We start from the raw sequence: 14,533 nt of genomic DNA on the forward strand, positions 1-14,533 counted from the left end.
CGGGGCACTTGCCCTCCTGAGGCAATGTCTCGAATCTCGTTTGTATAATAGTCTTCCGGCATACCGGATACCGGCGTTTGGCGAACCTCGTTCCGGATTGAACGAGTGCAAAGGATACCAAAGCGATTTTTTTTAGAGAAGTTGCTGTGCCATGTACAGTTGTAGCCTACGCGCTCAACGTAGAAATGGCTTGTCATTTTTCCGTCCATAAGAGAACACAATCTTGATTGATGATCTTGCGGTGATTGATTATGCCTTCTGTCACGGCTGGAGCAGTGATCGAGTGCGCCCAAATGCCTAAGATATCCAGTGTAGGTAGGCTCACTACTGCAGATGAAAGGGCGAGTATGCCTGAGATATTGCTTTTTGGATAAAACTAGCATCAGCCAACCGATCAGGCGGCCCTGGCTTGTATCGACACAAGAGTCATGGCCAAAAAAAAAAAAAAAAACACGATCGCTCTGAGGGATGGGGCTCACCTTGAGACTATTGATGAGTTTTCAGCGAATTCTGAGCACAGGGAGAATGATTTCAATTATGCTTAGCCTTCTGTTAGCGGTTGGGTGCTTCCAGGAACTCAAGTGTAGGGTCAAAGCCTGGTTTCCAAAGCATGGCTTGGGAAGTGAACGACGTACCTTCTGTGATGCTTCATACGGATACACCAGAGGAACGAAGGCAGACGTACGCATAGGAATGTCCGTTTGGCATCTATCTGATGGGAATATTGGCGGGGAATGAGACGTGGGCTTCAGTTTGTAAGGCCTCCGACAAGACTTGTAGAACAAATTTTGTCAATGTCAGAAAGACCGCGCGCAACGTCTTGTAGTGGGAGCTTCTACAACCAATGATCTCAACGTGAATAATGTTTCCTTCTTTCCACAAATCCAAGCTGAATCAAAATAAGTGGCTCTTGCATAAATTGCAGAGAAATATCTCCTGCATAAGTAATTTGTTGGAGATCTCTAGACTTCCTCGTGGTGAATATCTGCCTGGAATCTGGCATACCAGCCAAAAGCTGGGTACTCTACGACCGCTCCGGTTATGACGTGGAGAGTCTTGGGGTCTCTCTACACCTGCACCGAGAATTATATTTACTTCGCAAAGACGACTAGGATTCGACTGGGTGGGTGTAAGGTATTGAAATGGTGCCGGAGAGAGATGTGTCTCAATTCGAGCGTTCTGAATGGGAAGCGAGAAGACATCTCGGCGGTGCATGGCTTTCGGCTTCAGCAACGCTCATCGACTAGCAGGGGTGAAGAGTCAAGATTCCTTGGATGAGGCAGTGAGAGCTTTGGGTCAGTAAATGTGCCGTTGCTCGAACTCCAAAAATAAAGCCTCCGTGGCACACAGGTCGGCAGCAGAACAGGTTCTTGGACTGCCTGAACAGCACAGAACGTATGAGGTATGAGGCCTGAGACTCATATTGATCAACACTTGATCACATCGTCAAATGCTTAATGAGGTGGCGTGACCATTCGAATAGCCAAGCATGTCATGATGGCTTCAAGCAGACACCTACTACTCCGGGAACGCTACACGCATATACGCCTCAAGTTTCTCAAGAGCCTCCACAAGCACCTCGGTGTGACACACATACCCAATCCTCACGTACCCCTTAAAGTCCCTCCCATGACCAAAACACTTTGACCCCGGCACGAAGAACACATTCGTCTCCCTCAGCACATCCAGGCAGAACCGCACATCGTCCACCGGCTCGCCGCTCCTGTGGGTGAAGCGTATAAACGCAGTCGTTCCCGCCAACGGCCTCACCCAGGAGCACACGCCCTTGTGCTTCTCGATGAACGCTTCAAGGAGAGCCTTGTTGGCAACGGCGAGCCCGACGTTCCGACGTAGAAGCGGCGCATAGACGGGTGGTGATAGAGCGTAGGAGGCGATTTGGTCGTCGATTTGGGAGACGCTGATGGTGGTGTAGTCGCGGGCCGAGGCGACGGCTTGGATTATGGATTTGTCTGCGGAGGCGATCCAGCCGATGCGGATGCCGGCCAGGGCGTAGGATTTGGACATTGAGCCTGTGACGACGACTTTGGGGTAGCCAAAGGTTGTGAGGGGCGGGGGCACATCCGCGTCCCCGCTTGAGGAAGAGAAGAGGTTGTGAAAGAGGGGCCGGTAGACTTCGTCTGAGAAGAGGACGATGTCCCTGGCTTTGGCGAAGGCGACGAGAGAGGCGAGGACTGGTGCTGGGATGGGTATGCCGGTTGGATTGTTTGGGTTGTTGATGATGATCATCTGATGAACGGACTTAGTTCCAAAGGGCTGTCGTCATGAATGAGAAGATGAATTACCTTTGTGTTGGGCCTGACGAGGGCCTCGAGTTCGCTCACATCCGGCACGAAGCCGTTCTCCTCCTTGAGCCTCCACAAGGAGACATCCGCGCCGAGACTCTCGGGGACGCTGTAGAGCTGCTGGTACGTGGGATACACGCATATGACATGGTCGCCGGGGTTCACTAGGGTGTACAGCAGGAGGAAGTTGGCACCGATGGCGCCCTGCGTGATGAGCACGTTGTCTTCACAGAGCACGTCGGGAGTTGAGCCATCCGAGCCGGCCCCGGCGCCGCTACAGAGCGCCGCGATTTTCTGACGGAGCCGGGCGGAGCCGCGGATGGGGCCGTAGACTAGCTTTGTGGAGAGGTCGACGGGGCCGGGCGCGTGCTTGTCCTGAGAGAGTGTGACTAGATCATTTATGGAGACGGAGGCGGCGCAGGTCTCGGCGATGTTGAGGCAGCCTGGGGTGGTCTCGTACTCGTCCATCCATTGCTCCACGTCGAAGGCCGATATCCGAACCATTGTTGGGGGAGGTGGAAGGGGGGTTGGGCTGTGCGGGATGCGGGATTTGCTGGATTGGGGGATTCAGGATGATGGCATTTGAGCCGAGAAGAGGAGGTCTAGTGGGCAGCAATAAGCTTGGTGAGTGAGAGGGTAGGAGGAACGTGGAGAAGCGAGGCTTTTGCGATTTGCGCCGGGTATGGAATGATACAATGCCAAGGCTGGCGGGATCATGGGAAACTGAGATCTCAAACAAGAGTCATGGTCACTTTTGCTTATATCCGTACATACATGGACAAACACACAAACACACTCGCACAGTTGCTCCGACCTCGTGCATAAGGCGACTATGGCAATCCCGCGTATCAGCACGGACGGGATGCGTCTTCGAACTGCTCAGAGGAACATTGGGCGCTATGAGCACACGGCGGCGTCCCGGGACTAACACATGCCAATGGCCCGTCAACAGGGTGCGGATAGGAGACCGTCTGCCACTAGGAAGACTCTCCGCGGGCACAGATGTACGGGATTGCGTTGTTGGAGAAAAGCATAATGCCCTGGATGTTGGGTACCTGAGTGAGGTTCCATTCAATGCGGGGAGCAAAAGCAAAGGTAAAACAACGAAATCGCCTTGGGCTGAGATGAGCTGTGGCTGGAGCTTCTAGCTTTGGTGACAAACGTAAGGAATTATAAGCAAGACCGAGGTAAAACGAGGATAAACTAGATGTTAGCTCTTGGTGTGCCCATGATATGTTGTTTGTATCGTATCGTATCGTATCGGGTCAGTGCCAGTTCCAGTGACATTTTCTAGTTCCAAGGTAGCCAAAACATGTATGAGAAGCCTTTGAGTTAATCTGCTTGATCGGCACAGCTGAAGATAATAATCTGTTGTGTTCAAGGAATCATCTGCAGCTATACTTCGTCAGGCTCGACGTTGCTCGTGAGGCCACTGGCTGAAATCCCTGCTGAATCCCATCGTCTGTACTCTGCTGAACTGTGCCCATGGACGATCTTTTGTTCGAGATCAAGTACCATAATCCCTTCAGGTTCGGCCAGTCGAAGTATGTGAGAATGGAGTACACCACGGGTGGCAGATCCACCTGAGAGTCAGATGAGTGGCAGATGGACATGCCTGGTGCCTGACTTTACGCTTAGATGTGCAATCGCATTGTATCGATGTGTTTCAACGGCGACGTTGCTGGTGGTAAGTGCAAGGTCGCAGAGTGTAATGCTCATGGATCTCGTAGTTGGCAGGCGTCTTCCCTGCATGTTTGTCTGCATTGGGCAGTAGACGGCATGAGCTAAGCTGTTGAGGTAACTCCTCATCTACATACTGCGTACACTACTCCGTAGATAGGCACCGAGAACTCGAGGGAGGGGGGAACAAAGAGTAGAACTATTCTTAGCGTCTTGTCTCGTCCCGTCCCACGGAACTGGTTGACCGAGGGAAACGGCGGGGGTTTGGCCTCTGGGGAACAAGAGAAGAAGTCTGACAGATTGCGCTACAGAATGCTAAGGGCAATGGAAAGGCAGCGGACGTATCTACGAATACGTACCCAGGCACATGGTCAACGAACCTGAAGCCTCAGGCTCTTTACGGCACGAACTCAGTAGGTTCAGCCACCCCACGGGACGCTGATGCGTGTTTCCGTCTGGCACAGTGGGGTCCCCAGCCTGTCGAGGTACGTCTCCTACAAATTCATCCACTGTGACGCCACCGCCACCTCACGATTGGACCGTCCCGTCCAGCTGGAGACACCTCGGAAGCGGGTACGTACCGCAGTAAGGTACCAGCAAGCCGCGTCGCTGGTTGCTGGGCGCTGGATTGCTGGGTGCTTGCTGCTGCGGGTTATTATCGGCCGGTGGTACCTCTGTTATCGGCTCGGTGCCTTGGTCCAGCGCAGGTCATCCACGTCTGCTTCACACGCCTCCTCCCGCAGGCCAAGAGCTTCCACTCCTCCCCCATCCTCCGCCGCTCTGTTCGCAGCCGTGTCCATGTCCGTTGGGTCCAGTTCAGTCCAGTCTGTGATCTGACCTTCTTTCTCCCCTCTCTGATCTGCTCCTAACATACACCTCACCTTCCTTTGACATCGACATCTCTCCCGCCGCCACTCTTGATCTGCTGGCATCCGACTCGGTGTCTAGTCCGCCACTTCAACACGCCCATCATGGCTCCTCCCGCCTTGAGGAGCCTCCTCATCGGGGCTCTGGCATGTCTTCCTCTCCTGGCTTCGGCTCAGCGCAACTATTCCACCACGGCCGATATGCTGCGTGCCCAGCTCACCTTACTCGACGACCGGCCTTCTGATTGTCCTCCATGGTGAGTGCTTTTCCATCGAGAGGTCGCAATCTCGCGATCATGCTGCCATCACCTCTGCCTTCAACTCCCCAATGCTAACATACATCCTTTGCGCAGCTTCAACTGTCTTCTCCCTGCCCATAAGTGTACCCAGTTTGCCGGCTGCAATGACTTCACCGGCAAATGTAGTTGTCCCGAGGGCTTCGGCGGCGATGACTGTCTCGATCCACGTACGTCCACACGTTCCCCCGCCCTGCAGTCGCACAAGTTTGGCGCATCACTGACACGTACTCCATAGTGTGCGGATCTCTCTCCCGTGGCGATAACACCGATAGACCCCGACGAACCGGTGACAATTGCGAATGCGACGACGGCTGGACCGGCATCAACTGCAACGTCTGCACAGAAAATAAGGCCTGCGACGCACTCATGGAAACTAAGGAGGGCGGTGTCTGCTACCAGAACGGCGAGGTCATCAACCACAACTACCAAATCTGCGATGTCACCAACAAGAAGATTACCGACCTTCTCGGAGAGAAGCGCCCCCAAGTCACCTTTACCTGCAAGAAAGAAGAGGCCAGCTGCGATTTCCAATGTAGGCCTATCGTCCGTACACTTGGATCAGTGACCAAGCTAACCTCCTCTAGTCTGGGTCGATGAACGTGAATCCTTCTACTGCCATTTGAACGAGTGCAGCTCAAATGCCGATATCAACGACAGCCAGAACAGCACTGACTACAAGTGTAACAAGATCCAATGTGACTGCATTCCAGACCGCATGCTCTGTGGCGAGAACGGCTCCGTCGATATTGGCGAATTCCTGGTAGAGGAGATCAAGGGCCCTGCAGAGTTCGAGTGCTTGCAGAAGAATGGAGGCGTCAACAACTGCGCCTTCAAAGAGCCCGCCATGGACGACCTGATTCTGTCCTTGATCGGCGACAGTAGCATCCAACTGAGCTGTCGCTCTGGAGAGTGTCTGTACCACACCGAAGTCCCTGGTTACGAAAGGCCCGTCAAGAAGATCAACACCCCACTCATCGCCAGTATTATCGCCGCATGCTCCCTTTTCGTTGTCGCCGTCATCCTCCTCACGTGGTACCTTTCTCGCCGACAGTTCAAGTATGGCGCCATCGCTCTGGACGACTCCGACGACGAAAGCTTGAAGCTCATGGCTGATCACAAGCCTGCCTCTCTCTACTTTGAGAATGTCGCCTACGAGCTCAACGGAAAGAGAATCTTGAACAACATCCAGGGTATGGCCCATCCCGGAGAGGTGACCGCCATTATGGGTGCCTCAGGAGCTGGCAAGACCACTTTCCTCGATATCCTCGCACGAAAGAACAAGAGAGGTCAAGTCTCTGGCGACTTCTTCGTCAACGGCGAAAAGGTTACCGACATCGAATACAAGAACGTCATCGGTTTTGTCGACCAAGAGGATACCATGCTGCCCACCCTGACCGTGCACGAGACCATCTTGACGAGTGCCCTTCTTCGCCTGCCCCGGAATATGGGTCGTGCTGCCAAGGAGCAACGCGTTTTTGAAGTTGAGAAGCAGCTGGGCATTTACCACATTCGGGACTCTCTTATCGGCTCTGAGGAAGGCAAGGGCCGTGGTATCTCTGGTGGAGAGAAGCGCAGAGTCGGCATTGCCTGCGAACTCGTTACGAGCCCCTCTATTCTGTTCTTGGACGAACCCACCAGCGGCCTTGATGCTTACAATGCTTTCAATGTCATTGAATGCCTCGTCACGTTGGCCAAAAACTACAAGCGCACTGTCGTCTTCACTATTCACCAGCCGCGGTCCAACATTGTTGCACTTTTCGACAGACTAGTTCTGCTGGCTCGTGGTGGCGCGGTATACTCAGGACCTTTCTCTCAGTGCCAGGCCTACTTCGACCACATCGGCTACTCGTGCCCTCCAGGCTTCAACATTGCTGATTACCTGGTCGATCTCACCATGCACGCCGGTGCCTCTACTTTGGAAGATGATGGAGCTCTGAACGCCGACGTTGCCAGCCTGGGTCCCAGCAGCACGACTGCTGTCAAGTCTATCGCAAGCATTTCTGGCGGTTCAATCGGTGACGACAGCCTTGTTGAGTCTTCGTCTTCGCGTCCCAAAAACCACCGCCGTGATTCCGTCAAGATTCGCCAAGAAAGAGAGCTCTTCACTCGCCGCAAGAACACCGTTGACACGGCTGCTTCATCGGATGCCGGGGGTGAGGATGTCGGATCGTATAAGCTGCAAAATCAATCCGGCTTTGTCCCGCCGGCTAATGCTGAAGACCCTCACGACCTTCCCCCTGCCGCATATGACGGAACTGATCTCGACGTCTTGATTCGATCTTTCGCCGAGTCTGATATCGCCGGCTCTACGCACGATGAAATTCAGCAGTCTATCACTGCCGCTCAAGGCGCCAATGGACAGAATGCCAACGGTTATAATCCTGAGGGACCCAACATTCACATCAGCGCCATCGGCAAGGGCTATGTCCGCGTTGGATATACTCGCCAGTTCATCATTCTGTCTCAACGCACGTGGAAGAACCTCTACAGGAACCCTATTCTCATGCTGACCCACTACGCCATTGCCATCCTCCTCGCCGTGCTGTCTGGTTACCTCTTCTATGGATTGACCGATGACATTCCGGGTTTCCAGAACCGTCTGGGTCTTTTCTTCTTCCTCCTGGCCTTGTTCGGATTCAGCACACTGACCAGCTTGAACGTCTTCGCCACTGAGAGACTCTTGTTCGTCCGAGAGCGCGCTAACGGCTACTACTCCCCCATCACCTACTTTGCGGCCAAGATTTTGTTCGACATTATCCCGTTGCGAATCATCCCGCCGCTTCTCATGGGTGCTATCATCTACCCGATGACTGGCTTGGTTCCGGATGCCAGCCACTTCTTCAAATTCATTCTCGTTCTGGTCTTGTTCAACTTCGCTGCCGCGGCGATCTGCCTCTTCATTGGCATTATCTGCAAGGACGGTGGAGTGGCCAACCTGATTGGTAGCTTGGTCATGTTGTTTAGCTTGCTCTTCGCTGGTCTGCTGCTCAACCACAACGCCATCCCCAAGGCTGCTCTTTGGCTCCAGATGCTGTCTATCTTCCATTACGGTTTCGAGTCGCTCATTGTCAATGAGGTGCTCCAGCTCACGCTGGTGGATAAGAAGTACGGTCTGGACATCACTGTTCCTGGAGCCGCCATCTTGAGCTCCTTCGGTTTCAACAATGACGCCCTTTGGACCGATGTCGTCAGCCTCGGTACCTTTGGAGTTGTCTTCCTTGTTCTTGCCTATGGCGCCATGCACTTCCTTCTTGTCGAGAAGAGATAAACATCATGCGTGGCCAACTCGAGGCGACGTTCTAGGCACTGTTTGGTATACAACTGTAAGAATACAAGCGTGACGGCCACTGTAGCAAGAGCCGCAACAGCTTCGGGTCATTTCATAGAGACCACACACACACAGAGATACATACAGCAAGTTTCCTTTCGAATGGCAATAATCTGACAATGTGCATATGGGCACCTCCACGGCGTTGGAGGATTGTCATGTCGTTTATAGTTTGACATTGATGGCTTTATAATGCTACAGAGAATTGATAGTAGTACAAGTTGACTTGTGCGCTCCACGGCGGCCCTGCAACCGGAATTTGGTATGGTGATATGCAGAGACTATGACCCAAAGCCACCACAACGTACAAATGTGAGATGTTACAACGGCCAAAACACCATTTTGATATTTTTGATACAACCCACCGAATGTGCAGACTCTCCAAGCTGAACGGCGGGCCATTTCTGACGTGTGAACCCCTTTACTCCATCTTGCCGCCCGTCAGCTCCTCGGCAATCGACTTCTGCCTCTTGACGGTCCTGTCCTGGTCGCTCGTCTGGAAGTCGATGGCCCGCTGCTGCGTTCTCAGCATGTCGTCCAGCATGGACTGCACCGTCGGCGGCTGTCCCCAGACGTCCCAGGCGTTGTCGGCGTCGTGGGCCATGGACTTGCCCTGGCGCTTCCAGAAGTCCTCGGAGAAGAGCTGGTCCAGGTGCTTGCCCAGCTCCTCCTCGGTGACGATGAACTTGGAGGCGTTGATGTACAGCTCCATGAGGGCATCCTGTCTCGCCTCGCTCTTCTTGGCGGCGAGCCTGGCCGTCCGCGCCTTGCTAGCGTTGGCCTGGTCGTAGCGGTCCTTGTTGGGTGCGACAGAGGCAGACTCGACAAGGGAGGAGAGAACGGAGCCGCGGGTGAGGCGGTCGTCTGCGCGCTCGGGGGCGACGGCGGCGCGTTGGTGGTCGCGGAGGCGGCGCTGTCTCTCGGCGGTGACGGTCTCGACGCCCTCCTGCTTGCGCTGGTAGAGCCCCTGAAGGGCGATGCCGAGGTTCTCGCGGCGGGACTCGGCCATGCGGCGGCGGTGCTCGAGGCGGGAGCCGGGAGGGGCGGGCTTCGTGGACGAGGCGCTGGTGGGCGCGGGTGCGGTCTCGAGGAGGTACGAGGGCTGGACTTTGCGGTCGTTTTCCTTTGCTGGGAAGACATCGCGGGGCGTGGGGAGGGTGCCCTTTACGATGGGGGGCTTCTCCTCAGAGGCCTGGGATTGGGGCGGCGTCGGGACCTTGATCCAGTCTGGGTGTTGGGGGGGCACCTTGAGCTGGGCCGTCGTGGAGGAGAAGGGTCGTGTGAGGTTGAGGGTGGCTTGTCTGGGGACGATCGTTGTCGGGAGGCGCGTCAGCCGCGCGCAGGAGCATCGTGACGACATTGCGGCCGGCTTGATGGGGTATTCAGGGCCGTAGTCGCCTGGTTGTGAAAGGGCTGTCGGCAGGCGGGTTTGGGAATGGAGTCAATTCGTGGCTTGAGATGGGCAAGCTGCTTCGCTGTCGGGATGGTTGAACCTGAGAATTTCTCGATGGCGGCCCTGGGTTGGATAGGTATACGCTTGGGTGTGCAGTGAGTAGCAGCTCTGCGCTCCAAAGTTCTCCTTTGCTCAGTTGAGATTCCCGGTCTCTGAGGAATATGCGAAAAAAGGGCCAGGCATTGGGGGGTGAAATTTGGAGCTGCAGCTGTGGAGACACCCCCTTCTTACCTGTGGCATCGTTCATTGGCTCCTCGGTGCAACGGCGGCTATTCGCCCCGAAGTGCTCCAGAAATTTTCAGCAACTCCACTAAAAAATTCCCAAGGGACCCCACCACCCGCAAGAGAAAGAACTTCCTTTTTACTGCGCTTGAAGCTCCAACCTCCTTCTCTCAATCCTCTCTGAAAACTTCACCGACTCCAACTCCCGCCCAGTCTACCCCCTTCTCCCTCAGTCTTCCCTTTCTTTTCAATAAGGTCGACGACTGGGCGAGTTCGCGGTCACAAAAGATGGGAACCGGAAAGAAAGAGGCGAGCCGAAAGGTTCGCCAGGGCAAGACCGGTGATGGTATGGGCAATGTCAAGGTCAAGGGCGAAAATTTCTACCGGTAGGTTTCCAACTCTCCCTTGGCTCAGTATGCGCAAGCAGGTTGCTGACGTTACAATGCTACAGCTCTGCCAAGCGAGTGAGGCAGTTGAACATGTACAAGGATGGCAAGCCTCAGCGCAACGCCGACGGCGAGATCACCAAGGCTGCCTCCTTTCAGAGCCGAGAAATCCCTAACGCCCGGATCGAGCCCAACCGCAAGTGGTTCGGCAACACTCGTGTCATCTCCCAGGAGAGCTTGACGGCGTTCCGGAGCGCCATGGCGGAGAAGACCGCGGACCCTTACTCGGTCCTGCTCAAGAGCAACAAGCTGCCCATGTCCTTGATCAAAGATGGTGCCGACAACGTCAACGGCATCAAGCAGCACCAGGCCAAGATGACGATCGAGACGTCCTCCTTCGGAGACACGTTCGGTCCCAAGTCTCAGCGGAAGCGCGTCAAGATTGGCGCCGGTTCCATTGCGGATTTGGCTGGCGAAGTCGACAAGGATCTTGACAAGTTCAACGAGCTCCAGGAGCGGAACAAGCTGCTCAGTGGCCAATCCGGTGGCGCGGACGAGGACGAGAGTCACGTCACCTTGTCGATCGAGCCCATCTTCAACAAGGGTCAGAGCAAGCGTATCTGGAACGAGCTGTACCGTGTGTTGGATTCTTCTGACGTTGTTATCCACGTCTTGGATGCTCGCGACCCTCTGGGAACGAGATGTCGCAGTGTCGAGAAGTACCTCCGCGAGGAGGCACCTCACAAGCATCTCATCTTTGTCTTGAACAAGACGGACTTGGTGCCTACCAGTGTTGCTGTAAGTTTCTCAAGCTCATTATTCTGTCCCCCCATCCCACACCCCAGTGTCTTTGTCAGGAAGCGTTCCGCACTCTTTGAGTGCTTACAATGGAAGTTCTCCGTTAAACACTGGGAAAATCGAGGGCTGTCTCGCTGTCCTGGTCCTTGGATCAGGGCTGATGGGATCCGTTTTGGATTTCCTATCATGAGACAGAATTGCTTCCGATGAGTTGAAGTCTGCCAGTGCTCTTTCGAGCCTTTCGATGGTGGTATTTCTTAGTAGTGAAGCATACATACCTTCCAGATCATTTTTGATTCTTGAATTATTTGCTTCATGCAGAAGCTAATTCGATACAGGCCCGTTGGGTGAAGCACTTCTCAAAGGACAAGCCTACGCTGGCGATGCACTCTAGTCTGACGAATCCCTTCGGAAAGGGTAGTCTGATTGAGCTGCTCAGACAGTACGCCAAGCTCCACAGCGACCGCAAGCAGATCTCTGTTGGTCTCATCGGCTACCCTAATGTCGGCAAGAGTTCCATCGTCAACACCCTGAGACAGAAGAAGGTCGCCAACGTTGCACCGATTCCCGGTGAAACCAAGGTCTGGCAGTACATCACACTCACCCGCAAGATCTGTAAGTCATCGTTCCATTCCTTTCGACGTACTTCAACATAGAACTAATCTGCCATAGACATGATTGATTGCCCTGGTATTGTGCCGCCGTCGCAGACCGACACCCCTCAGGATCTTCTCCTGAGAGGTGTTGTTCGTGTTGAGAACGTCCACAACCCTGAGCAGTACATCCCTGCTGTGCTCGAGAAGGTGAAGACACATCACATGGAGAGAACATACGGACTCAAGGGTTGGACCAATCACGTCGAGTTTCTCGAGATGCTTGCCCGAAAGGGTGGTCGTCTGCTGAAGCACGGAGAGGCCGACTTGGACGGTGTTGCCAAGATGGTCCTCAACGACTTCATGCGTGGCAAAATCCCTTGGTTCACTCCCGCGCCTGTTGAGGAAGAAGGCACGGAGACTCCCGAGGGCATTGAGGGTCGTGGCGGCAGGCTTGGCGAGATGCCCCAGAAGCGGAAGCGTGACGCAACTGATGTGGCCGAGAGCGTGGCCGATACGTCAATGGGACCCTCCAGTGACGAAGAAGAAGGGGACGATGAGGAGTTTGAAGGTTTCGGGTCTGACGATGACAAGGCTGAGGGCGACAGGTCCTTGGCCGAGGCATCTGAAGACGCAGGTGAGGCCTCAGACGACATGATCCCGCTGGATGACATATCAGACGATGACTCTGCGAGTGAAGATGGTGGTGACGGCGCTGCCTCGGAGACAAGCTATAACACCTCGGTCCGTGCTGTATCGGATCGTAGTGCTAGCAACGCCTCGAAGAAGAGAAGAAAGACCAAGACGTGAAATCCTCAGGCGAGAACCTGCTAGATGAATCTCTTCCGCTGCAACGCCGAAGTTTCGGCAGCCTCACCAGTACAGGTGGGAAGCGGCGAGTCCACTTGAGTTGGGGCTGACTCGGAAAAAAACAAAACGAAACGAAAAGCGAGTTTGGCCGTACGGTCCGCAATCGGGGACCTTCAGGAACCGTCAGGCCTTTGTGCTGTGAAAATCACGGGCCAGCCAGGGCAGTTGTTTCACGATACCTCAATGTTTCTAGACATTGAGGCTGTTCAGCGTCGGCACCTGATTGCGGCTCTGCCTTGGGACGCAGATCCCGGGTTTCCGCCCTTCCCTGTTTCTCCAGCTAAGCACGGGCTCCAGCCGCGGGATGTTTCCCAAAGTTTATTCCCCCGCCATCTCTATCGAGGGATGTTACGCTCAGCGTTGTTACCGTATGATACCCCCAAATGATCTATCTCGATTGGCAAGTTGCCATCTGTAGATAGATATTGTCCATATTCAAAAGCCTCTTCAAAACGAGGTCTCTTCAGTTCAGAAAGAACCGAAGTCGAAACAAAAGAATGCAGAGATAGACATTCAGTGGATTGGTCGCCGCCAGTCAGACAAGAATACAAAAACATGATTCACCGATGAAAACTTTGTTCCTGTGCCCTCTTTCCCTTCATGTTCCCTCTTTCGGCTTCTGTCGTTCCCTTTGTCGGTTGTCTCGCCGCGACGTCGGCCCTGCAACTTGAGCAGAAAAAAACAAACAGACATCGGCCAACAGAGAAACGGGGATTCGATGATATTGATTAAAGTTCCGACGTAAGGTTCCTCGTCACGACTAAGCAGGAGAGTTTCCCTCAACGTCCACCCGTCTCAATTAGCGAACCTGGCCCGACTTGACTCTTTCCTCATTGAAAAGCAAAGTTTATTCTTTCTTTCGCTTGTGTCTGCAAAGGAAGGATTTCCTTCTTTTCATCTAGCGTGGAAACGGTCCTTTTCTTCTTGGCTCTCCTACTCTATCTGGCACTACCACCCCCCCCCTCCCCTCTCCTTCCCCCTCCATCTCGATTGCGGAAAGAGAAGTGTGTCGACGATCGTCTGATGACTATGAGTCGTGAGAGAAGGTTTATTTAGAGTTCTTACAACCTCCTTCTCCGATTCGAGACTTGGAGGACTCAACTCAACAACAACCAACACACACATACACTTACGCAGGCGTCTCTTTGGAGGAATAATTCCGACGAGAAGGCAAGTTTCTGTCGACCCCACGTGGACCGTGTAATCCGATGTTTTGCTTGTCTGGTTTCTCTCGCCCTCTTTCCTGTTCCCTCTCTGCCTTGGTTTTTGTCTCTCGCTGGATGGCAGAACACCCCTTGCCCTTGTCCACATGTAGGTACCTCACCTCACCTTACCTTACCTTGCTGGGCACGCCTCTTCCCAATCTCCTCATGATGAGTCGAACATCGTGGAAACCAAACACACCGGTCGGTCCGTCACACCCCTCTTCCGCCTCCTCTCGTCCCCTCACTTCTCGCCCAACGGTGTGTGTGCCTTCCTTACTCGGATTTTCTGCTCTCGGGTAACTAGTCAAGCCAAAAAAGACTGTTTCGTGTTCGCCAGTATTGTATGCGAGGGTGGGTGTGTGTACAGATGTTTGAACCCCGCCTCGCCTTTCCCTTTCGTAGATCGAGACAAGAACGAGGGAACTTCGGCAAATACTCAAACTTCAGGGTGATTTCCAAAAGCATAAAAAGATGAAAGTCTTCCTCCCGCTAGAGTGCTAATCTCCTTACCTCCTCACCCCTTTCTTTAT

The 14,533-nt window shown here is 53.9% G+C and overlaps 4 protein-coding genes across 4 annotated transcripts; 2 read left to right on the forward strand and 2 right to left on the reverse strand.

Moving 5' to 3' along the window:
• Positions 1–1,518: 1,518 nt before the first annotated feature.
• CTAM01_06540 (aminotransferase class I and II) lies at positions 1,519–2,807 on the reverse strand (the record flags this gene model as incomplete). Its single annotated transcript, XM_060522567.1, has 2 exons — positions 1,519–2,247; positions 2,304–2,807. The coding sequence occupies 2 exons, from the start codon at positions 2,805–2,807 to the stop codon at positions 1,519–1,521; spliced, it is 1,233 nt and encodes a 410-aa protein (XP_060382826.1).
• Positions 2,808–4,954: 2,147 nt separating this feature from the next.
• Positions 4,955–8,416, forward strand: CTAM01_06541 (ABC-2 type transporter; the record flags this gene model as incomplete). The annotated part of the gene is made up of 4 exons (XM_060522568.1): positions 4,955–5,106; positions 5,203–5,315; positions 5,384–5,680; positions 5,733–8,416. The coding sequence occupies 4 exons, from the start codon at positions 4,955–4,957 to the stop codon at positions 8,414–8,416; spliced, it is 3,246 nt and encodes a 1,081-aa protein (XP_060382827.1).
• A 481-nt stretch (positions 8,417–8,897) lies between these two features.
• CTAM01_06542 (uncharacterized protein) lies at positions 8,898–9,836 on the reverse strand (the record flags this gene model as incomplete). The annotated part of the gene is made up of 1 exon (XM_060522569.1): positions 8,898–9,836. The coding sequence occupies one exon, from the start codon at positions 9,834–9,836 to the stop codon at positions 8,898–8,900; it is 939 nt and encodes a 312-aa protein (XP_060382828.1).
• A 405-nt stretch (positions 9,837–10,241) lies between these two features.
• CTAM01_06543 (NGP1NT domain-containing protein) lies at positions 10,242–12,738 on the forward strand (the record flags this gene model as incomplete). The annotated part of the gene is made up of 4 exons (XM_060522570.1): positions 10,242–10,537; positions 10,603–11,335; positions 11,674–11,950; positions 12,008–12,738. Coding segments are annotated over 4 exons (2,037 nt in total), but the record flags the coding sequence as incomplete, so codon positions are not given.
• Positions 12,739–14,533: the final 1,795 nt, after the last annotated feature.

The sequence above is a fragment of the Colletotrichum tamarilloi genome (assembly GCF_030869305.1).
Source record: "Colletotrichum tamarilloi strain Tom-12 chromosome Unknown Scaffold_18.1, whole genome shotgun sequence".
Taxonomy (NCBI): Eukaryota; Fungi; Ascomycota; class Sordariomycetes; order Glomerellales; family Glomerellaceae; genus Colletotrichum; species Colletotrichum tamarilloi.